This window comes from Rhipicephalus sanguineus, chromosome 11 (assembly GCF_013339695.2).
Source record: "Rhipicephalus sanguineus isolate Rsan-2018 chromosome 11, BIME_Rsan_1.4, whole genome shotgun sequence".
Taxonomy (NCBI): Eukaryota; Metazoa; Arthropoda; class Arachnida; order Ixodida; family Ixodidae; genus Rhipicephalus; species Rhipicephalus sanguineus.
This window is the reverse complement of record NC_051186.1, coordinates 7,579,986-7,605,531: the sequence shown is the minus strand read 5'-3', so window position 1 is coordinate 7,605,531 and position 25,546 is coordinate 7,579,986. Positions and strand designations below refer to the sequence as shown.

General features: G+C 44.6%; 1 protein-coding gene across 1 annotated transcript; it reads left to right on the top strand.

Moving 5' to 3' along the window:
* The first annotated feature begins 5,504 nt into the window (after positions 1-5,504).
* On the top strand, positions 5,505-23,109 carry LOC119374013 (uncharacterized). The gene is made up of 5 exons (XM_037644072.2): positions 5,505-5,783; positions 8,232-8,383; positions 13,191-13,264; positions 20,879-20,956; positions 22,840-23,109. Exons 1-5 carry the CDS (start codon positions 5,649-5,651, stop codon positions 22,968-22,970), a joined length of 570 nt encoding a protein of 189 aa, XP_037500000.1. The 5' UTR covers positions 5,505-5,648; the 3' UTR covers positions 22,971-23,109.
* The last annotated feature ends 2,437 nt before the right edge of the window (positions 23,110-25,546 follow it).

Genomic DNA, 25,546 nt, shown 5'->3' with positions numbered 1-25,546 from the left:
TCCCTTTTGTGTTGAGTTCTCCTTGTCTACGTGTTTTTGCTCTTTTTATTTTTGAAGACTGTCTGTATTGTATTGTTTATTTTTATTGTTGTTTTTTCTTTGCGTGCGCCTGCACAAAGACCTCACGGTTGTTCCTGGGCACCTTAAATAAATGATTGATTGATTGATTGACTGATTGATTGATTGACTGATTGATTATTATTATTATTAAAGCAGAAATCAACACTTGGACGACGCTTCAGCGTTGCCTTCAAGAGCAGCACGCGATAGAATAATCAGGCCCCGTGCGCATCGCCTTCTCAAATGCTAGCCTAGCTTCAGTTCTCGGCGCATGCCTCAACCGTGCCGTACGAAAATGACTGTGCGCGTAAACACCGGCCGTTTGAAACTATCCTAGAATTCCTACTGCAAGTACAGTTGTTAAGTGCCCACTACGCCATAATTATTCGTCTTGCGAATAAGCAAGGGGCCCACTACGCGTCCGTAAGGCAACACGCTAACCTACGCAGCTGTTCACTTTGTTGATGTTTTTGCTGCAGATGATGATGATTAAGTGTCTGATCGGTTTTTAATTGGTAGGCCTTTAAAACACCCACTCGTTGCTCAATTGACTGGCGCGATTCTGCGCTTCTGCCACGCAATATCACATGCGTTAAGGAGACTCCTTCCATTGCATGACTTTCATATATAGTATTTTTTTTTCGAAGTGGTCTCAAGAAGTAGCGCGGCTCTGTGGGAGAACACCTGCTTGCCACGCAGAAGGCCTCGGTTTGATTCTCACTCAAACCCAAATATTTTTATTTATTTATTTATTTATTTATTTATTTGATATACATCTTTCTCAATTTTTCGGTCACGGACAAGGTGCTGATTTTTCGCTCACAGCGAACGACGCCGGCAACGACGCTGACGCCACAATTTCTGCGAAACGAGTTAATGATCCGTCTGCAGAGTAGATGGGTGTCCCCATATGTATGAAAGCCATTCCGCAAGCCCTCAAGGAGCCTGGAGCCTCGAGTTTATCAGCCTGGTAGATTTGTTCTGCCTCCGTGAATGTTCGGATTATGAATGCTAAGGTTCGAATGTGCTACCCACCAGCTTGTTCCAATTTTGTACCCAGACTATATGAAGACGAGTCAGTGGCCATGATGACGGGAAGTGCTGCATCCGCAGTGACTTTGAATTGAATGGAATTGAATTTTATTGCTCACATTTTTTACAAAAATTTACATACACTGTGTGCACCTATATCCATAGGCTAGTTTGGGTCCAAAAAGAAACATTTTATAATGACACTTCGGAAAAGTGTAACTAAAAAGTTATGTAATATCCAGCAAAGAAACATTACAGTACATGAAATAAACGCACAAAACCGTTACAACACAGGAAAAAACGAAGAAAGAAAATCACCTACTTACATACTAAAATTAAGACAGTTAACAGACTAAATATGACAATCAGTACATTCTTCTAAATAGTGTTTATCAAGTGCCTTATTGAAATTAGAACACATTTTTATTTCAAAAAGAATAACATTCCAGATTTTAATACCAACGAACTGTAAAAGCCTCCACTATATACATTGTTACTTCGTGGAATATTCCATTTACCAAAGGTTAGTTGTCTAGTAGAACGAGAAGAGGCGGTAAACATCGACACATGAAAAGGGTGGTTTTAATAATAACTGTGTGTACATATTTGGCTAGTTTTAATTGCCATAGCTTGTCGAAGGGCAAAATAAGTAATCGGGAAAGCAAAGGTTTGCTGGGGTCGTTATACTTGGAATGAGTAATGATTCTTACAGCCTGTTTTTGAAGTCGTCTAACCGGGTCCAGGTAAGTTGTGTACGTGCCGCCCCAAGACTCAATGCAATATGAGGTGTAACAATGACTGAAGGCATAATAAAGTATTAAAGACGATAGTCTTTATTGGGGTACTTGAACAGAGAAATTTTGGTCTGTCTTTCTGTCTTTCTGTTTGTCGGCACGTCACTCAATTAAGCCACTCGGCCAAAGTTGAACCACTTGCCCAAGGGCCAGCCATCTTGAACGGCTGACTAGGTTCATACTTGTGTATATTGTCGATCAAAAAGCAAACATTACGCATATCTGAAGCGCAACATCACTAGGTAAGTATTAGGTGGTGTGTTCCTTTAATATAAAATGCATGCATACGTAATTCTAAAAACCCTAGTTTCTTAAGCTGCGCTTAAGAAACTGCAACTGCGCTGAAACTTGCCTTCCTCCGTGCCCTTTGCACGAGCTCATTGTTGTGTTTCGGTTTCGGTTCTGTATTGCACTGTAAGAATGCTATAGGGCTCCGCTCTGGCATTTCTGTTTTACCCAGGCGACGTGTAAATAAAAGAGTGTGTGGAGAGTACTCGTTGAGTGCGGACGTTTCTTCTGCTTCGGCGCTCCGCGCCAAACCGCGTGTTCGGGCTGGCTGGCGTCCCTGCAGGTCGCGTTGGTCACCGCCGGTCTTCGCCTGCTGCTGCGACGGGACTACCAGCCCGCAACACAGCACTCATGTTTCCCGACGTATTGCCAGATGGCGTCCATATCTCACGCAGCGCCTCTTCTATCGTCTTTAGACGACATTTGCAGCGAAGCACGCAGATACGCGGCCAATTTTTTTCGTAGAGTAGTGGTATTAAAACGGTGACGAGCCTGAGTAAGTGCATGACACCCTGAGTCTAATTTGGAACACACATTCTCAATTTGCATCTGCCAATGTAAGTTGTTATCTATAGTGACACCAAGTTATTTAATTGTGGCTACTTGCTCGATCACAAAATCGTTAATTCTTATGTGTATATCATTAGCATTAATGAGTTTCAACCTTCAGTGAAATGTGATGCATTTAGTCTTATCGGTATTTATAGTTTATTATTCGATAACCAATGAGCAACCTTTTCCAATACGACATTGGACTTCGATTCAAGATCACTTAGATTTTTACCTGTTACTACTATACAAGTATCGTCAGCATACATCAGTATGTTAGAAGGCTGTAATATCTGCGGAAGGTCATTAATATACAAGGAGAAGAGCAATGGTCCCAGCACCGAGCCCTGGGGAACACCACTACTCAAGCGGCTCATAGAAGACATGAAATCATTAATTAATACAGCCTGTTGACGACCTTTCAGGTATTCTGAAAGAAGTTGGAGTATGGTCTCACGGAAACCATGATGTGGTAATTTACTTAGCAGTATTCTGTGGTTTACGGTGTCAAAGGCTTTTTTGAGGTCTAGAAAGATAACTTGTACTAACTTATTTTCATTCAATGCTGTGTTTATAACTTGACTAAGGGTCATAACGGCGGTGGAGGTAGAATAATTTGGTCTAAATCCGTGTTGCTGATGGGAGAGCATGTTATATTTCGCAATGAATTTATAGAAACGATTTTCCATAATTTTTTCGAAGATATTGTTAATTATGCGAGGCGAGTTGATTCTTGAAATTTTCAAATATGGTATTCCAGTCGATATACCAGCAGCGACGTCCCTTTAAGGGGCGAATCTTTAAGAATGCTGGACATGGGCTTAACATCCTCTGGTAGCCGCGCCACAAACATATTATCCCAATGGCCCAAAGAAGGACCGGAGCTTGCCACCATCTGCGGAGGTGGCAGCGTAAACGATGGCTTCAATTTTAAATGAAGTGGTGCTAGTCCTCTGCGCTAACGCGATGACCGACAAATGAGAACTCTGATGCGTTACACACATTTGTAATGGGGCTGGTCTATCCACATTCATCGTGCCTGCCATGAGTCGCTTTAGGAAAAGCGGCTCATGCACCAACGAAAAGCGGCTGAGCAGAACTGCAGGACAAATGCCTTTCTGTACTCTTTTTTTCCTCGCACAATTGCCGACTGGAATACCATATCTGCTGATGCTGTGGAACGTCCAAATATTGATTCGTTTCTGCAGGCGAGCAGAGACAGAACTCCGTAGCTGCTACCACGCTTCACGCGCGTTACGTGAAGTGCTCTCGTGCTATCAGACACAACCTAATGTAATCAATAGACAATGGAGCTGAGAAACGTATAGTGCACAATATTTGGATTTTTTAACAGTGGTATAGACCGACCCTACAAACTTCAGATAACGCCTCCGACGCTCTACCATTTGAGCTACAGCGGTGGTCGCTTTCCCATCCACTTTATCGGGTATATTTGTTTGGATAATCCTGAAAGTGCTAACCAGAACCCCTAGCAGCCATGACAGCAAGTGTGGAATACTATTTATTTGTATTTGTGTCACAGTTACTATGCTACAGTTAAAAGGTACAAGTATTGCCATCTATATCTTCCTTAACTTCATTGTCTGCTGGTTTGATTAGGCTGTGCCTAAGAAAACAAATGAGCCCTCCATCAATCCCCCTTCTTTCGTTCATTCATACTAAGGGTCCGGTTCAGGCAAACGTGATGCCTTAGGGAGTATACGAGGGTTTATTGGTCAGCTTCCACCTCGAAATAAGATCAGGTGCTGCATGACGCCAGCTAGCAACAAAAGAGTGTTCCACACTTGCTCCGTCATGGCTCCGAGCGGCGCTGGCTAATTGCCCCACCATTACGTGAACATGAATACCGAACCTACCACCGAAACTACCACCTTCGAATGTGATAGGTTCGGTCCCTACCTGCGAAAAGTTCATGTTTCACCCACTTTTATTCCTTTCCATATATGTCATAATTACTATACTACAGTTGAAACATACAAGCAATGTCAATTGTGCTTCCTTAATTTCATTGCCTGTTGGTTTGATTAGGTTGTGTCGAACAAAATAAACGAGTCCTCGATAAATCATCTCTCTTCCCTGTACATGCTATCAGGTATCGCTTGCCTATGCTACAATAAATGCTGATACATTTTCATGCTTTTATATAGTTTATATGTTTGTACTCACTGCTGTACAATTTGTTCTATGTCTTCTTTTGTACATATTGCTAATGTCATTGCTCCGCGGACACTTACTTCGTCCTCTTTCTTTTCGTTTTTATTTACGTGCAGCTTTGTTCACTACTTTACTCTATCAAGTGTGACATTTTACGTGCTATTTTTTCATCGCGTTTACGTGTTTACGCGTTGTTCTTACTCTTCATTTCGCGTCAATTTTCTTAGTTCGTGTTATTTTCCATTTCTGCTTTCCTGCAAGCATTTCGCGATTTTCCTGCGAACATCTACTGCCACTTAGGCCTTAATAGGGCGATCTTTGATTTCCTGTAACAAATAAATCATCGGGATCATTCCAGATGTCTTATGCTGCCCAGTCGTTCAGGAGATATAGATTTTAGAATAATCCACATATAGCACCATACGGGAGCTCTTTCAAGCTTCTGAGTACATGTAGTCATTGTCAGGTAAAAATCGCTGTACAGCTGGGCGTGCAAAAGTTCTGCGAACATTTCTCATTGTCTTTGTGAATCAGGTCGATGCATTACGACATACTCCTTTCTAACTAAGGTGCACAGATGTACTTAAAAACCCATACTCATTATTCTTTTCGCCGTACGCACATGTCATTTTGTTTTTTTACGCTTTACGTATGCACTTTTGTGTAGTAATCACTATACTGTGCTACCAGATTTTCTCGAACACGAGGTTTCAGTGCATGTAGAAATGGGTACCCGCCGACACTTGCGCAATGTGCGACCTCTTAATACGAAATGAGTCCGCCTCCAACACTGCTTCTCGAACGACCATGCGTCTGAGTAATATCGTTTTCCTAAACTGCCTAGCCATCGTGATTAATGGCGCAACTCTGGAAGAACTAAAGGAAGTAAGTTACCTAATCTATCATTGCCACGACCTAACATTCTTCTATGAGATGTTCCTTATCGTTTTACTTGTTAGATTATGCTGTCCTTCACAGTGGTTTCATTAATCCCTGAAGTGTTAGTCTCATTAATCCCTGAGGCTGATCACATTCAGGCTACAGTAACAGCAATGTCCTGCATTGTTAAGCTCATGACTCTCCTGAACTGCTATTGCATATCAGTGTTGCTATGGGACATGAGAACTAAGCATTTTAGCCAAGAGCCTATGAATTCTCCTATTACATCTTCTTCGTAATTAAATCTTTCACAGCGATTTCGCTCTGCACAGTTAACACGGTTTCAGCATTATCGTAAGCATCAATAGCTAGCATTGCATCCCATGTACTTATAAATGCAACTTGCGGTAAACGCACAACATCTGTGAGCGTGACTTGTAATTTACAATTCGACTGCACGCACTTTGTTGCGTTCATTTTTATCCAAAGCTACAGATGCGATACACAAGTGTGGCTTGCACATATTTCTCAGGCTTCTTTATTAGAAGTTATCTCTGAATGCGTGGTCGTAAAATGCAAATTTAAGAAAAAACTTGAAATTGATATCTCGTATTTTAATGCTTACGCACTTTCTGCTTTGGCTGTTTTGTAAGCATTTGCCATATATGTGCAATACTTACATAGACAACGAAAACTCCTTGCCAGATATTTTGAACGCTCAGCTCTACAGCAATGCCTACTTGATAATGTACATATAGCTATAGCCTTGTATACACTCAAAAGCTTCAAAGAGTTCCCGTATGGTGCTGCGTGTGCATTATTATTCTAAAATCTATGTTTCCTGAACGACTGGGCAACATAAGACATCTCGAATGATCTTGGTGATTTATTTCGGCCGCTGCGCCTGCATTTTCGATGCAGGCGAAAATGTTTGAGGCCCCTGTACTTAGAGATAGGTGCACGTTAAAGAACCCCAGGTGGTCGAAATTTCCGGAGCCCTCCACTAAGGCGTCTCTCATAGTCATATCGTGGTTTTGGGACGTTAAACCTTAGATATTATTATTATTATTATTATTATTATTATTAGTAGTAGTAGTAGTAGTAGTAGTAGTAGTAGTAGTAGTAGTAGTAGTAGTAGTAGTAGTAGTAGTAGTAGTAGTAGTAGTAGTAGTAGTAGTAGTATTGGTGATTTATTTGTTACAGGAAATCAAAGATTGTGCTAGTGAGGCCTCGGCGGCAGTAGATGTTCGCGGGAAAATCGCAAAATGTTCGCAGAAAAGCAGAAAACGTAAAATAACACGAACTAACAATATTTACACAAAATGAAGCATAATACCAACGTGTAAACACGTAAAAGCCACGAAAAGTGAATGGCAGGTAGTTTATCTGCTATTTATTTTTCGTGGTACGTAATTTTTCGTGATATTTACACGTGATACAGTAAAGTAGCGAACAACGTTGCCCGCAAATAAAAACAAAAATGAAGAACACGAAGAGTCGCCGAAGCAATGACATTGGCAATATGTAGAAAATAAGAAAGTGAACAAATTGTGCTGCAGTGAGTAGAAACACCTAAACTGCATAAAAGCGAAAAAAAAAGTATCAGCATTTATTCTAACATAGGAAAGTGATATCTGACGGCATATAATATATGATAGCATGTAAACGAAAGGGAGATGATTGATCGAGGACTCGTTTACGTATTTTGTTATACAGAACCCAGTGAAACCAAAAGACAATGAAACTAAGGAATTACAAGTGACATTACTTGTATGTTTTTAACTGTAGTATAGTAATTATGACATAAATGGAAATGAATTAAAGTTGATGCAAAATGGCGGAGTTCGAAAACCCAACGAAGTGTGTCGACTTGTCACAATGTACATTTGGGTGAGGTTGAGTTGCAGATGCTGCGTGACGAAAACTTTAAAATCGAACTAAAATTGTTCACACATGTTTGCTGGTTTCGGTGTGGGTAGTGCGCGGGCACTGCATGCAAAGGAAAAAAAAATGCCCCTGTTGCAATGCCTCATTTTCGTGTTAGTGGTGCTATACGTGTATAAAAATTACTGATAATGTGTTGCTCTGTATGTCCGTTAGTTTATATAATGCTTCTTTCTTCGTGCGGTGTTTGTATATCCCAAGTTCTGCAACCTTGGATGTGTATGCAATAACAACACTGAGTCAATATCTGATGTTTCATTGTCCATCGTAGTGGGAGCTGCAGTAGATAACGTGTCTTTAGCGCAAACGTTTCTGGGGACTTGCTCGTCGTGTTTGTAGCTAATATTGGAGGGAAAGAGCGCGAAAGACCGAAAGTGCTGTTGTATGCGTCCTTCTCTGCCAGGTCTTTCGTCTTTCGCGTTGTTTACCTCCACTATGTCGTACCAACTCCCCCAAGCAACCACTTTAGTTGTAGCTAATAACAACACTGCACCTTTTACGATTCTGCAGGCGTTGCATACACGTCAGAAAGTTTGGACAACTGTCAGAAGCTACCACGTTGAACCCAAGGGCCATGAACAGAAGTGCATATATTTTGAAGCACGTTTAACAAAACATTCGTACTACATTGTTGACCTGCACTACGAGGAAAATAATGTTTGGTAAGAACGAATGGAAACTGCCGTCACTTTTATGTCTCGACTGAAGATAAGTAGATGTAGTGACTTCACCCTAAAACATGCAGCATACACCAAAAGTGCTCAACATGCGTTCAAATTCTAGCTTCGGAGAGGCGAGCTTAGTCTAAGATGTCTTGAGCTCTGGCCGTGTCCTCGGCACTCGCGTCCAGCTTTAGCCGATAATCTAGGTTAGAGCTGGCCAAGGAGCTCTCCGAAAACCCGTTGTAGCGTCAAGTATTTAGTGGGCTTTCAGCAGCGATTACTTGCACCTTACTATGTGTTGAAGGGACAATTTTTCTCCGCATAAACTGCACCTCTAAGAGAATTGCGCGAAACAAGGACCGACAAGCCGACAGAAGAGAAATTCGCATAAAGGGAACGCTATTGGATATAAAGAACACATAGCTGGTAAAAGAAGATTTACGCGTACGCCAAGCGGTGCATAGAAGGAAGTACATCCTGAGATACGATCTTGACAACTAGGGTCTAAAAAATTCGGCAGATCCCGCGTACCGTGGGAGTCGATGTTATGCGAAGCATGCGGCGGGTCGGTTACTGTGGCGTAACTTTTTTTACTGAGCGACACGTTACAAAATGACGCTAAAGATTTGTATAAATTTTATAAGCACACATATATATGTTGAAGAGCCGCATATGTGTTACATAACCAGTTGTTTACGGTTGGGTAACGCTGCCAATGGCAACGTGGGTATTACCAACACCGAAAGCGGTAAGCTGATATGTAGTGCTTATATGTGCACAGAGCACGCACGCACGTTTCACGAACCTGTGTGCACGTGTGCAAAAACATCTTGACAGTTCTTGAACAAGTGCATCATCACCGTGATCAGTGAGCACCAGCAGCTGGTGATGACTTGTTATAGGATCCGGTCGTGATCGTGGTGACGAGGGGTCCATGTGTAGTGAAGTATGTCGTATAGTAGAGCTGTTGGAATTCGTGGACGCCTCGGTCATTTCGTCGACAAATCGTCTGTCGACAGAGCCAGCGACATGTTGGAACCTGAAGCCACCCTTCACGTTGGTGAGCATAGGCGTGCGCAAGGTTCCCCTTCAGGGGGGGGGGGGAGGGTTTGTTGCAGCCCCCCTCCCAATTATGTCATTGTATGGCGCTGACATTGCCCCCCCCCCTTCCGTGTCGCAGCACCCCCCCTCCCTATTACCTCAATATGGGGGGCTGACTTTGCGCCCCCCATATTGAGGCACGCCTATGTTTGTGAGGTATAGGCCGTCGAGGCTGGTAGGCCTGGATAGTGCTACGCAGACCAAGATCAGTGGATGGTGTTTGTCGTATTCGTAGACTACCTGGGCGTATGTTGCCTACGTAGCCTAGTCTACAAAGCGGCTGTCAATCAATCTGGCATCATCCTCGGTCAGCATGAGGCCATCGCCCAGCCTCGTAAGAAATGAAGAGGAGACTGCGTCGTTCTGGTGGACGAAGTGCACATTACGCTGCGGTGATGTGGATATCATATGTAACTTTCGTTAATGTATTCTTCCGGGGTCGAGCAATGCTTGAATATAGCTTGCTGAATCATAGGAATACAAACGTAATGTTTATTAGACTGCTATAAAAGCGGAGCCAACACTGGAACTACAGACGTTAATCTGATATGACGCCTGTATCGTAGGAGTAGACGTCGTAGGAGTATCATGTAGTGTTCATTGCTTTTTTGTAAAATTAGATAACCAGCACCACAACCACAATTGACGTTGCACCGATATTACGCCTGCGTAGGCTGTTTTTCCAAACCAGTTTATAGACCTGGCGTGGCTCAGTGGTAGAATACCTGATTGCCACGCAGAATGCTTGGGTTCGATTCCTGCTGGGATCCTAATTTTCACTCTTTCCAATCGTTGAGTCAACGCTGCCGATGTTGGTTTTCCTTAATGCTCTAGCATTTAAGTTACCAATGTCTGTTCTCGCCGTTCCTGGGTAGATATAAACTGTCAATCACCTGTGGCGCATACCCGTACACCGCGGCCCGTGGTAAACGAGTATGTGCCACACGTGTCTAGTGAAAAGGGTTTGACGACGTACACGACAGGATTTTACCGTTATTCATGTCATGACCCGGCAATCATATTCGTCAAATCATCTTACCCTCCCATGCAAATTTTGGGCTACACCAAGTTAAGGAGGCGATCATGAGAGCACCCAGACGTAGGCGGCTAGATAGATAGATAGATAGATAGATAGATACGTAGATAGAAACGCTCAAAGTGCCAGAGGTTCGCTAAGAAATGCTTCGCATTTAAAATTCAAACAAAAGCAATGCAAACAGCTATATCTGTAAACTCGTCGTATGTCATCTTGGCTTGCCTGGTGCACGTTTTTTTTTTTTTTTTTTCATTTGTGTGGGAGGATAACTCCATCTGCGCGCGGGTAGGCAGATCTTCCATCTGGGAAAATATATTTATTTGTATGAAAACACAATAAGAGCGGCACTAATCGCAGTGTTCAGCAACATGTACAGAGCGCAAAGCTATTGAATATTTAGGACGATCCTGAAGGCGCCTGTTGGGCTGTCTACGGGATTATACCGCATTCACTTTACCGCGAAAAATCTTTCAGCTTCTGGATGCGAAGTGTATACCGACTCGGCGGGATGAATCTGTCATTCGAGCCAACATCACTAGGAGTACGCGTACGTTAACATTTATTTGAAGGAACCGCGCAAGAAGTGACAGGACAACAGAAGAAGAGGCGCACAGCGCTTTGTGCGTCTTCATTTGTTGCGCTGTCGCTTTTTTTTTTTCGCCGTTTCTAGAAGCATGCAATACCGAGAACCTTAACTAGCCGCAATTTCTGACATTAGCCTTTTTTACTCTGCTTACTTTCTTGTACCGCGATTATTTTAAATCAGAGGCAATCGTGAGGAAAATGTTATCGCAATATAACCTGTACATTTGTACATGGCGGCGTGAAAAGAAAAGGCGACAAAAGGCGCCCGCTTCAGCTGTTCAAGTGCAGCGGCGTCAGCTTTGTCATGAACGTCTCGACATATATCGACATGCCTCTCTCCAGTATTTGAAAGGGCCCTAGTTAGTGTGGGTGGAAAGCAGGCCGAAGGGTTGCATTGTGCACGAAGACATGGATTGCTTTGGCAAGCCCACATGAAACGTAAGGTGTGCACGCTGAAATAGGACCCGTCAGACAAAGTTTTAGATCCCCAATATGTCGCGATAAAGATGTACGTACTGCTTAGGAGACAGATGAACAGTAGGTTGTTGTGGCGAAAGAAGGCGCTGGGCAAGAGGAGCGGAGTACCGTACAAGAGCTCCGAGCTAGAGCGGTCTCCAAGAATACGATGGGCGTTATACTGCAGAACATGATTCGGGGTGAGCTGGAACTTGCTAACCGACATTTTTTGTAGCGCTTGAGCGCATTCACAAAAGGAAGAAACACATGACGAGGGGACAGGTCCTAACTCACAACTTTATTAGAGACTACGAAAGTGTACCACATATGTACCTTTTAAATACTAAGAGCGAGCTATTCATATGCACCATTTACCGCTGGCGGTATGCAGAGCTCGGAGAGCTTACACTGTGTTCTCCTTATCACCAGCGAAATGAAGCAAAGGGCGCGCTTTAAAGGTCGTCGCTCCGCTCGGTTTTCAGCGGAGTTGCGATGCGATGCGCCTCCTGCCTGTACCACCCGTGCTTTGCCCTACAGAGCGTGGTCACTCATGCGCGCGCTTATCTCCGGAGGGGGGCGGTTTGTACATCTTGTGCTTTCACCGCAAAGTTTGCGTTGAAGTTACAGAGCGCACGACGGTCACTTCGCTCGCTGCAGCGGCCACGTTTGCGAAAGGAGTGAACTGCTAGCTAGAAGATCCAGAGTAGGGGCAATTGGTTGTGCTTAGTCGACACATGCAGCGTGGTGCTCAAGCACAACGAAGTAACAACTGTGACAGCTGTTCGCGCTCTTCCTGTGCGTGTTCTTTTCGTGGGTCCTTTGTGCTTGAGCAGCGTGCTGCAAGCTTCCAGATATTTCCCGTTCTTCACGCGGCATTCCAATTTGTTGCTATCGGAGTCATTGCTTCGCCCTTAGGGCAATACTGTGACTTTTTGTGGGACATTGTTTAGGTTTCCCGCAGTTACAGTGTCTGATACACTTGATCACTGTATGATTGAATTTAATTTATATACCTCTTAATCTAGACGTACAATATTATGTGCCTTCACCACCTAAAAAAGTACAACCCGTTTTGTGAATGAGCATGCAGTTCCCCTTACGAAAAAGTGCAGTATAAGTTCTCAGTAGTCAGCTTTAAATGTATATGTGTTGCAACGTTGATTTCATTTGATTGAGCTAATTGTCATATGCTGATATTTACTTCATAGTATCTGTGCTGTTTGTTCTTGCATGTTGTTAAGTATTTAAAAGAAGCAGTCGAAGTTAACCGCTACACAATCGCCCCACCCTTTCTTATGTGATGCCTTCGGACCCTTGAGGTGCAAAATGGAGTCATAAAACAAAATCACCGTCATGCCCCGTTCCTATCGCTTCATGGTTAATATCATGGACAGTGAAACGTATTGCTACAGCCACGATCTAGATGAATGCACTAGCCACAATTATATGATTTCCATCGTGGCTTCCGTTATATCTACCTAGGTCAGTCATCTCATCACACAACCAACATGCAAAATCAAGAAAACAAAAGACATCACACGCAGTTTGCAGCCGTTTGTAACGACGTTACTAGTACAAGAATTCGCGATTAATTTCTTTTACCTATCGTGATGCAGTTGTTTCTTTCAGGAAAAGCCAGCGAGACTACGCAAAAATATTCCGTTCGCCTCGTGGCCCCGTAATGCGAATAGGCCCACAAATTGGTAAGCGACGGCCCATTGCATAAGATTAGATAATGTATGTCACATAAGGCTTATGTCATATATAACATCGATACTGCAGGATAATTGCTGTATTTTTAATAGGTGGCTTAAGACTAATAACAAAATTGTTGGGGTTTAAAGTACCCAAACTACGATATTGTTATAAGGGACACGGTAGTGGAGGGCTCCGGAAATTTCGACCACCTGGGGTTCTTTACGTTAAACTGTATCTAGTTGCTTCCTATTTGGGCGCGAGACGAACAATCTTCACATTGTTATTTTATAGCTACTATTACGCATGAGTAACTTGTGCTTTTCCTTAACGTGAAATAAAATGAGAAAAATTACAGGTATAAAATTAAGTCCATTAGTGCAAAACAGATGAAAATGTTGTCCAATGAAAAAGGGGTTCGTCCTGCTGTCGACATACAATGGGTTAATGATGGGGATGGTGATAAAAGCCACATGATTTTTCTGTGGAACGGTAAAAAAAAACGCCAGGCCTGCACGGAACACGCAGCACAGTCACAGCGAAAGCTGGAAGAGCAGGCTTTCTAGAGCCCATCCTAAACTCTCTTGGGGCAACTATTACAAGTACACATGCAAGGTATCCATTACGCAATAAATCACAATTTTTGTGTACTAGCGAAGCACCCACTACACCATTATTCGGCTTTCTGTGGATAAGCGAGGTATCCCCTTGCTTGTGCTGTGACTCGTGACGATGTAGTATTATGGCTGAGCCCTTTGCAGTGGGTGGGAAGCTTTAAACCACACACTCGTTGCGCAATTGGCATTGTGTGACGCGTGGTTGTTATTTTACTCTCCTGCCAGGCTATACGTATAGCACGCGTTAAAGCGATCCCTTGCCAGACATGGCTGCTGCATAGGATCTTTTCGCAAAGGAGTTTCAAGTGCCTCTGTGGTTCTGTGGTAGAATACTCGACCGGCATGCAGAGGGCCCTGTTTCGAATCCCCTCCAACCCTGGATATTTTATAGTTTCTCGCGATAGCAGTTACGGACACAGGCGGCGGCGGCGGCGGCAGCGGACACCTACGGCACTCCTATTATGATCTCATAACAGCAGTTATTCACCTAAGGCGCCTGGAAGGCGAAAGCCGTCATCTTCTTTTTCTTCCTAAATGATGTATGGAACATCCGCCGCCTCTTTCACATACATTCCTGCACCGAACGTGGTCTTCTTTCTGCCTCAACGACCGGAGGCACTGCAAGCTTTCTGCACCTCAGCTCGTTATGCACTGCCTCCGTCAACGGCCCGCCTATGACGAAGCGACAATATTATGTGATGACGCCATAGTGAGGTCACAATGACGCCACAAATTAGGCGATAAATGACGTCATGATGACTTCATATAGTGACGTCACGACGAGATGATTATTCGCGGCATTCACGTTGAAGCCGCCGACCCGATACGCCGCCTGACAATTTTCGCCTTTGATGAGGCATCCAGGGCTTTTCGCCTTAATAAATTTCCGTTCACAGGCTCCTCTGATTTTTTTCAAAGCCAGCCAGATATACCCGACCCAGCCATTCATCACCCTCTCCTCTCGTGCTTTTCTACTGTCCCCCGTCAGCAAGCATTCGCGCCTGCTTTGCATTCATCGGAGAGAGTACGCTTTAGATGGTACCTCATGACGGAAGTCAGATGAAGTCAGATGCAATTAGATTATTTCCCTCAAATGATGAGATTTTTTCGTTCAGTAGATATCCGCGGGGCGGCGTCTTCCATCCATCATGATTAGGGGGGAGAGTATTTTTGAAGCGCTTTGCATAAGTCACGTGTTACACGGCGCTGTGCGGCCGTGCTGCCCTCTGCCTGCGCGCGCGGGGTTGGCGGGGATGCACGCCGTTGCCGCCGCTACCCAGGCGAGCGAGACAGTGAGACCGACGAGACGCGTAGACGCGGCGGCTGTGGCCATCGTATCGATAGTATACGCTATCCTTCTGCGGTAGTGTAATGTTATTTCGGCAGAGTAAAAAGCTGGACTTGGTGTTCCCTGAGTACTAACACATACGGTGCGATGGAGGCACGAGAGGCTAGGATAGACGCACATCTTCCTTATCTTTTTTATCGCTAGCGTGCATGCTTGTTGTTGACATTTGACAGTCAGTTCGTGTTGCATATCGTGCTTTGTGGTGTTCTAATGCGGTCGGACTGCTCGCACTGAGCTTACAATTCCGCAACCGGAATAAGGGCTGACGTGAGAGACTGTGAGCTAGGTATGCCTTATTTAATTACTACTGCGAATATTCTTCTCCGTGCTGTATACATTCTTTCATAAGTGCGCGAAGTCAACAGTACCGCAACATTCTCATTGTTGTTCTTGTTGGAGAGAATACAAGCAAAGCGCGAATAGATGCCTTCTACAAATAGTACGATCGGCGCATGCAGTGTTATGTAGAACGAGGTCTTTCGCAAAATGAAGGCGCTGATAAAACATCGCCTGTGTGGTCGTGAATGCACCAAGCCGCGAAGACCATCAGCACGCGCCTGGCCAGGCGTCACTCAAGGAAAAAGGGCGCGGGGGGGTGGGGTACTGCCTTTTACCTATAGGCCTCACACCTTGATTTAGCAGCCTTAACAAATGCTTCATTTCGTTGTTACTGCAAGAATAAACACTGCGTGAACAAACCAGTAAAAAACCGCGCACTGTAGGGGCAGAGCATTACGACGTTCGGCGACGAGTATGGCGAGTACGAACAAGGTTCTGTCTTCGGGAGAAGAAGTGGTACGGCGGGAAAGATGACGGGAATTTGCTTTAGCTAGGGCCCAATGACGACGTGCCGACCCCGAGTTTCGAGTAAGTAAGGCGGCGTAGCGGCAGCTGTATGACAAAGCTCATAGTGAAGAGAGACGTTCGGCCGCCCAGCAACGAAGGGAATCCGATCCTGGCTTGCGAGTGGCCAGAGCACGAGCTCTTGGACCGTTTAGTGGCGTCATATTATCATCGCTGCATCGACAGCTAAAATTGTACTTAGTAAAAAAGACACCCTAGCTAAATCTAAGGAAAAGCCACCAACTCCGCTGTTTCATCAGTCTTCGCGACGCCAAGTCAGTGAAACTGTGCTAAATTTTACTCTTGAATGTTGCATTTGTGCGCTGTGACGTGCAGCTCATGCAGCCTTTACTGCGTCAAAGCAATGCTCACTGAATACGAATACACTGTTGTAATAACAACAGGAAACATGGTATTGCCGCTGAAACAAACCTGCACCCACACCACACAACGACGGCAGGAATGCCGTCGCCGCCGCGTCTTCGTCGCCTAGGCAACCGCGACCGCCGCGTGCGCAGCAGCTCTGTGTACCACGTTATTTACGCAACGCGCTGCCGAAATACTCTCCCTGATTAGGGTGCCTTGATGCGCACGTTCTCCGCAAGGGGGGCGCACGCCTCAAGGCAGACTACTCATGATACCACGTTGGCTGCCGAGCTGGCTCTCAAGGATACACGGTGTTTTAAGATGGCACGTCTCCGCTCGTGGCTTTATGCGGGTTACCAACGGGGGCACGTCACTGCGACGCTGCTGCATGCGCTGGCTTTGAGATGTGCCACACGAGCGCTGTGACGTGGCGGCACCATTGCTTCAAGTCACAGAGGACAGAGTACGAAGGGACAAATCTGACAGAGGCATAATATTAGAGAGAGATGGCGCGTCTACCGCATCTCTAAGATGTGGGAATCGACATGGTCCCCCGGGCGCCACGTTCCTCGGCTAGCGCGTGTGCCGGGTCCGCGGGGCTAGAGCGTCGGGAACCGCCGTTGAACGAAAACAAGGCGACCGTGACTACGATACCAGGTATTTTTGTATGGTAGAAGCCATCAATCTACCCGTCCCGGCATGGACGCGTCCGGGAGCCGCTCACTACACGGCACGCAAGCATACGCCGCTGTGCTACGCCTGTCCTCATTTGCCGCCAGTGACAGCTCCTTCTCCACATGAGCTAGTTTTTGTCTGGCGCTGACTGGAGGCGTCAGATGCTCCCTGGCCAGCACGGGAGGTGCGCGCGCTGCTTTGTCAGGCGTCTTCTCATCCCTGCGCTCGACTTCTGCCTTTTCTGTGATAGTCGTAGCGACATCGGCAAGCGTACTCGATCAGTCTTGTGGTGTCACCCTGTACGGCCCACGATCCCACGATTGTCGCACTCTGCTGTGCCTTCGGTTAATAAACCCGTGTTTGTTGACAACCTGCATTGAGGGCCTTTTGTGCGCCGTGTCGTAGAGTCGACGAATCCGGCCGTAGCGTCTTTGTGCGCGGCGGCGGTGGAGTACGTCGCATTCCTCCCCGGTCCCGCTCTTAGGGTAAGCTTCTCGCAAACATATCTCCGCAACAGGAATGCGCTCAGACGCACGCGTAAACCAAGCAGTCGTACTCTTTAGGTGGCGTCGCACCACGACAACTCCCTGAACTAAGGCGGAACAACGATTCCGATTGAGGAGCGAGTATTTGCAGTGGCATTAAGAAAAATAGAGGGAGCGTTCACTGAACTGAAGAGTACGACTGCGTTCTACCGACGATGTAAAACTGCTGGGGAGCAGTACACTTGCTATGGGCGCTTTATTGGCATACTTCGCGTTCGCGGACTAAAAGCGCTGTGCTGGAAAACGCGCGAGGTCGATATCAGGAATTTCAGGAAAATTACGACTTCACTAAATTTGAATTCCAAACCCACGTTTCTACGATTTTGTGATAATCCTTTCGTCGCGCAGTTCTAGACGATGACGATAGCTGGTAAGAACACGAAAGACGCCATGCCGATACAGCCAGCATGGCGTTCCGGGGGCTGTTCCGGGGGCGCTTCCGGGGGCGGTTGCTGCCTATAATAAAGCTGTGCGCTTAAGTTAGGAGGGAGCACTGCGCAATCCCAAAGAAAGAAAGAAAGAAAGAAAGAAAGAAAGAAAGAAAGAAAGAGAGAAAGAAAGAAAGAAAGTGAGAAAGTGAGAAAGAAAGAAAGAAAGAAAGAAAGAAAGAAAGAAAGAAAGAAAGAAAGAAAGAAAGAAAGAGAGAAAGAAAGAAAGAAAGTGAGAAAGTGAGAAAGAAAGAAAGAAAGAAAGAAAGAAAGAAAGAAAGAAAGAAAGAAAGAAAGAAAGAAAGAAAGAAAGAAAGAAAGAAAACGTATGGTTGGTCCATCCGGCATAGGAATCGGGATACAAAAGTGAACAGCGTCTTCACAGGAGTATAGTTGACTGATTATTGTACATTGATGTATGAGAGCTTTACAATGTCTATTACTGTTTGGCAGCTTTAGTACCGTTTCAAATGGAAGCACCCACGTTGAGTGGCACATCCCTACCCGGACAACTAACGCCAAAGATCATGACCGAATCCTTGTGGTCGCGGAAGTATTCAATGCACACTTGGACACAGCATATGCTGAATCCCGCGCACGGATGGCATCAACAAGCACATAACACATGTACTCGATATGTACTCATTCAAAGCGTCGTTAGCGTCATATTTTGAGAAGAGAAACGCCGAGGTGTGCATTCCCCAGTAATAGGGTAACCTACGCCTGTGTTCCTGCGTATACCACACAGCGCTTGAAAAACGCGAGAGGCACACTTCGCCGCTTGAGACCGTGAATGCGGGAAGACGTTCTAGCTCCAGCGTATCTCTCGCTGCACCGAGAGCTGGAACTACCGAAGCGCTCCCTGTCTGCGCTCATTAGTGTCATCATGCAGTACTTCACTTCACCGATGCCAGACGGCGACACCGCCCTCCCCCTAACCAAGTCACTGTGGAACGGAGAAACTGTGAGATATATAACGCGCGTTTGAGAATGCTCAGCCATGAGCGTTGGTAGCGCTAAAGGCGGTAAATAAAAAAGTCTGCAGCGCAGTGATTAGAGCCCCCAGCTTATATCGTTGCGAACTCCAAGGTTATCCAAATCAACGAAACTTCTTCTTTCGTTTTATTTTGTCCTCTGTTCGTGCGCGTTTTATCGACGTGACATCAGCGACGGAAATGATGTCAGTGATGTCCTGGTGGACCCCGGCATAAAACAGTTTCGTATTAAATAGATAGAAAGAAGCAAAGCAGGCAAGATAGAAACAAAATCACTAGGTCAGGGACGTTCTCGCGAAGCTTCGCTTGTCCCCCTTTCCCCGATAGGGGAAATGCTCCTAATATATTTTTTTAAGCTCAGCTAATCTACGTGTTTTTTATCAAAAACTGCATTCACAGATAATTTCTGGGAGCTTCAACAAGTACAATCTTTGAACCTTGCATGGTCTTTTTTTTTAATTTGCCCATGTCGTCTTTCTTCATGAGTGATACGTTGTGGTCGCATACCACATCAAGGTTTTTCTGCATGAGTTATTGGGAAATATATGTCTGCGCCCTTTTTCTTGAGTCATTTAGTTCCACCCTGCTGAAGAGGTTTTTGCAACTAGTTGGAGGTGTCCACATCCTTACTTCAGCAGGAATATGACGTCGAGAGACTAAACTAGTCGTGTATACGACCGCTACCTTTATAACCAAGAAATCATTAATAGAAAGCTGCAAATTTTTAGTTAATAATTTATTTCTTGCATAACATACTTGACACTCGCTTGGAAAGAACGTTCTTCGTGCGATGCTCGGTTAAAGAAAATGTGTTATTCATTTGTCACCTTAAGTTCACATCGCTAGCGTCTTGGAGGTGTATGGTTATACACTCTAGTATCAGCATCAAGCAGATGCATTGCTTTCATTATCGTAGTTTATCTGATAACGACGCACATGTCGCTTTAATATACACGTATAGTTATTTTGCAGTAGGTTTGTGTCGCAAATGAAAGAGCATATTGAAGAAACCGGAGTAAACCTTTGCGTAGCCATTGTGCTGCTGGCAATCAAGATACGTGTCATTCTATAAGTTTGGAGCCTGTCACATGATACTAGCAGCGATATCAAAACGGCCGTACAGGCACATAGCGTCACATAATATGAGGCCTGCTTTTCAGTCTCAACTCGGCGCATGTCTTTACATGAACACCATGATGCAATACACCATAAAAGCTCAGGGATTATTCATCGTGGAGCCCGCCTTCTTCACGACAGCGTTCCAGTTTGCAGGGCGAGTTTTGCGAAGGCTACAGCGATGGAGTGTGATTGATTACCCACCCTCCAGCCAGACCTGTCGCCCAGTGGCTTCTACCTCTTCTGAAAGCTGCAAAAGATCTTCGAGAAAAAAAAAACAACTACTGATGATGAAGTAAAGAATGCAATCAGCGGACATTGTGAATACAAAAGTTCAGGCTATTCTTGAAGAAGGGCATACAAATGTTAGTTCAGAGGTGTGAAAATTGCGTTGAATTTAAGGGAGGTACCATTGAAAAGTAACGCAGCTACGTTTTATCACTAATGAAAGTTGGTTAGGCCGGGAGCTTCTGAAATTACCCGTAAATGGTGCCATACATTAAAGCGCAGAAATATGAAGGCACAAGAACATGAGGTAGACAGCATGAACGGTCGTGATGTCGGCCTCGCGATCTTGTGTCTTCCTAAATTACCATTATGAATTTCAAATGATCGCCTCAGTATGAATTCTTGCAATGATAAAGACACCGCAAGACTAAAATAACTGCATTAATGATGATTTTCCACAGGCAAGGGATCCTCTGACTACATTCTTTATTTGTGGGTACCCGAAGAGCGATGCGCTGTTTTGCTCATCATAATTGCAGGTAAGACAAATTGTCGGGCAGCAATTTTAGAACACTAATATGTGTGGTGAAGGTCCGTTGTAGAGGTGCTTCATTTGGAAGCAGAAATGCACATTCGAGACTCGAAGAGCTTCTTCAGCTATAAATATTACCACCACAACGCGACCGCCCCCTTTCCCCAACGCTCTATAAGGTGGAGCTTTCATTTGAGTAAATTCTTTTAAAGAAAACAACATGCAAGAAAGAATTAAAATTATAGGTCACAAATACAAAATCGCAGTGGCGCATTTGAAGTACAACAACAACGCGAAGCGGTTACGGGGTAGACGTTATTGTGAGACATCATCCGTCTATTTTAATACTCTGCAGAAGGTAAGCTGCACCGACGGGCAGTCTGTTTTATACTCTTACAGAAAAAAAGCTGGACTGACTGGCAGTCGCTCAGAAAAAAAAAGGCGAGAGTTTTACAAAGCCACTTCAGTAGCTGCGTAGATCCGTTTATTTTTAAGGTTCAGATGTCGTCATAGTATCCCTCGCAAAATAAACATCGAAAATGTCATTGCGAGCCACTCTCCTTAACCAAAAGAGGGCAAGTCGTATGTCATCGTTGCATCGTTTTTACGATAAATTGCTTGCTGCTGCCCTGAGCAGTGCATACATTGTGGAGAACGCCAGGGTAGCATGACGCGCCTCTGCCTTTTTTAGGCCGCAGAATTAGCCTCTGCGGTAGAAAGAACAGCATCTGAGACATCTACTGAAAGTGTGAACGCTTTACGACACGTGCCTTGAGTACACCTAGTTTTTGATGCAACATATTTCCTTTGTGTCCTCCGCACAGTTCGTAGATGCTTCTTATATGTTGCAATTCAATGAAAAAAAAAGTGATTCTGATCAGCACCGCGTTTATTGTCTTCATTCGGTCCAAGGCTCTATTCGGTAGCGGCCTTATCCTGTTCGGCTTGCATCGCTTGTTGAAATAGGGGTGTTTTTGGAGCACAGAAAGGCTCGCTTCGGGAAAAGCTTTCAAATTAGAAGTAAACCACTATTAGATGAAATAGCCAAGCTTGTTACGGCAAGTGGCATTCCGTTTATGTGGAAGCCGGCTTGGCTGCCCAGCTTCCCACATATACCTGCTACGCGAAATAAAGCAGCAAAGCAACGTGCTTAAGATTTCTGATGTGCATGCCTGCCGATTTATTAGCTATGTAGAACATATAATCAGAGTGGGAGTGCTTGAAACCCTCATAACTGGTTGCGGCAGGCAGCGACTGGTGTCAGCTGTTATTGTCTATGCGTAAGATGCAGGGTGACTCCACAACAGTGCATCGGCGTTGTGAAAACGCGCCAAGCCTCTGAACACGCTAGCTTACACTCAGGAAGTTATGGAGAAACGATAAAAGTTGCGAAAAATGCGCCAAGCCCGTGAGCGCTCTTTATTCCACAAGGCATATTCTTAAATGCGTTGTGTTCCGCCCAATGGTGCATCAGCCTGTGGCTTAGGGGTTGTACCGTCGGCCTTCGGTACTAGAGGCTCAAAGTAGAACTCCAGGCGTGCGAACAATATATTTCTTATGTTTATTGAGTGTACGTAGATACGATTGAGCGGACGTCTATTGGGTGCATGTGACAGCACTCGCCACTACATGTCCTCACTGACACGCGCGCGTCAATGGTGTCACGCTGGAAGATCGATCACCAACAAAAATGGTCTACCTTATTAAAAAAAAAGGTGCTGTAGCTTACTTTTGCTAGAGGCGGTTTTTTTTTTCACAGTAAGAACTACGCGGCAAGCTTTTCCCACGAATCCTGCCATGAAAACCATGTCACTGGCCGCGCCATCATTTCGATAGTCAAGTGCAAGACTGACGTATTGGTATTCAAGAAATTATATTTCTTCTTTTCAGGCAAAGTTGAGTGTGAGATGCACACTTGGGAAGATCACGTTCGAAGGATAACATACCAATGTCAAAGGGCCTACGAAAGCCGTTGTGGTAGAAGAGCATATCCTATTTACAGCTCACGGTGTAGTCCCTGAATAGCAAGCTAAGCGCATGCGTCTCTTTCGGGAACATTGTTCGGTGTAAGCGAATGTTCTATCGATTTATTTATGTAAATAAAGACGACAGCGAACATTTTCAATTCCCCATTACAAAAGAACACACCATGGCAACCGTGAATATTCGCTGCCATGAGGAAAGCCTTAGTTCTCACCCAGATTTACAGCTTCCACAATACTACACATACAACTGAGCAGCCTACTGAAATAGCTTGTGTTTAACTGCACTGCGTGTAGAGCGTGGAAGATGGCGCTCGTACTCGTGTCGTCTTGTTCATGTGCTGGTTTGAAGTATGACATGAGACCTTAAACGCGAAAGCAAATAATGTGAGAATGGGCTTAATAATATGTTACATTGTGGAACACTAAAAACTAGGACAGAAGAGGCGAAATGCGCAACAAAAGCGCTCACTATTAACTGAAAGTTTATTGAAAGAGCAAACATAAAATGGACAGCATTGGTCACCGGGTGTTAACAAAGAAAAGCTTAGTGAAACAATCATTTGAGATGATTTTGCAGCGAATTGCAGATAATAGATCGCAAGCGCATTTATGTAGTCATACAAATGCCTTGAATATTAACAATAATCAAGCGAAGGCAGTCTTTTCTCGCCCGAAAACTAAAAAAAAATATGTGATCTTATGTCAGCTTATCACACATAGGAGAAACTATGACAATTCTTCAGCCTTTTAAATCATGGGAGCGCATTTTTCAGAGCATACGCTTTGGGTCCGACATATCGATCTTATCATCACGAAAGCCTCCCAAGCTATATGTTTGGTACCACGGCAGAGCTACGTCATTCCGCATAAAGTAAAATTGCTTGTGTATAACTCCTTGTTCTGTTCATATCTAAACTACTGCTCGCTAGTGTGGGCTATCACCACAACTGCACACTTAACATAGATATCCGTCCTACAAAAAAGAATTTTTCGTATTATGTGTAATAAACCTCTTGGAAATGCAACTAAATACTTGTTTATGCACATAAAACCATACGTCCATTAAATTTATATACACACAAATTGTTGTAAAGTTCAATGAAAGAACAAAGAAAATCATCACAATTCATACGAGAGTGAGAATCCTTAAACCCCTTGAGAGCTACGTATTCATTCCGACAGATCACAGCCTTGGTGTTGCCTACTGTGTGAACGAATTACGGCTACGAGATGGTTAGTGACAAGTTAGTACTTCTTTTAAATGAACTGCCGAAGCAAACATTTCTCTCGGGAACATTTATAATACGCACCAACGCAATTATACAATTGGTCACCGCGTTCCGCCAACAGCTTCCCAACAATGCACATACTATCTCATTGCGCACAGACACATCCCGCAAATCGCAATCTACTATCAACGCTACACGCTTTATCCTCAAATATCATCACTTCTGATTGTTTTTTTTTTTAATTTTACATTGATCTGAATGCTTGCGAACGTGATTTGTACGTTTTAAGAGCGTAGCAATTTATGCGACCGGTTTGTCGTCCAACCACTGGTCACGCAGTGGTCAATACAGGCCTTAAACAAGGCTAACAATGCTCAGAACCAGTGCAAAATAAACTAAGAAGGTCCAAAGTAACAAACTACAGAAATACCCAGAATTAATGGCCATAATCTGCCTAAAGTTTCGAAAAAGACTTCTCAAACATCCGGCTGATACCGGCGCCGCGGAATAGAGGGCGCCACCGCCTCGGCAAGCGCGTTATTGCGGAGGCGGTGACAAGCACGCGATCGCAAACGGAATATCTGAGTAGGCCGTGCTACGCTCTTCCTGGGGTTTCAGGGTAGTGGAGCTGTAGTAAGCGCAGGATTTATAACTAAATCAAGCCCACACAAGAACGACATTAACGCAGGATTTAGCGCGGGATACACCAGCAAGCGCGGAACATACTTTCTTCGTGCGATGTCCAGCGCCATGTCAGCAATACATACATCGGGCTCAGCAACTGATCTCTGGAAACTTCAGTGACAAACTGTGGGGTCAACATGCACTCTCCGATTATGATTATGATGATGATGATTGGCTTGATGAATGTCTCACACGATGAACAAGCATTCCTCGTTGTCTTGTTTCGTATTTTTAAGCTCTATTTATTTTCCCTCAGTGCAGGGCAGCCAACCGGACGTGCCTTTCCTTTGCCGCCTCTTTCTTTCTGACTTGTTTAACATTTTGTTTTTTCCCTTTCTGCTGCAGCCTCTGACAGTGCAGCCAAAAAGAGTTTGTAGAAAGGTGCGCTAGCTAATGCTTGTACTCTGCTGATATTGGGTCACATCGAAGTTATTTTGCCGTAGGCAGCCTATAACACAGAGGAGACGACAAGTAATTGATTCTTTCGCTTATCGTAACAACGTAATCATCAAATGAACCGGTAATATAGACGCCATGGTCATAATTGACAGAAGCAGCCATTCATTTTGAACTGCGCTTGTTACACTACGCGCAGTTCAAGCGCATTTCAACATAAACGGCCACAAATTAGCCGCAGTATGTGCTTTCCTACAAGCTGCTATATCTGTGAAGGCCAGGGGCAGCACAGTGAGGAATGAA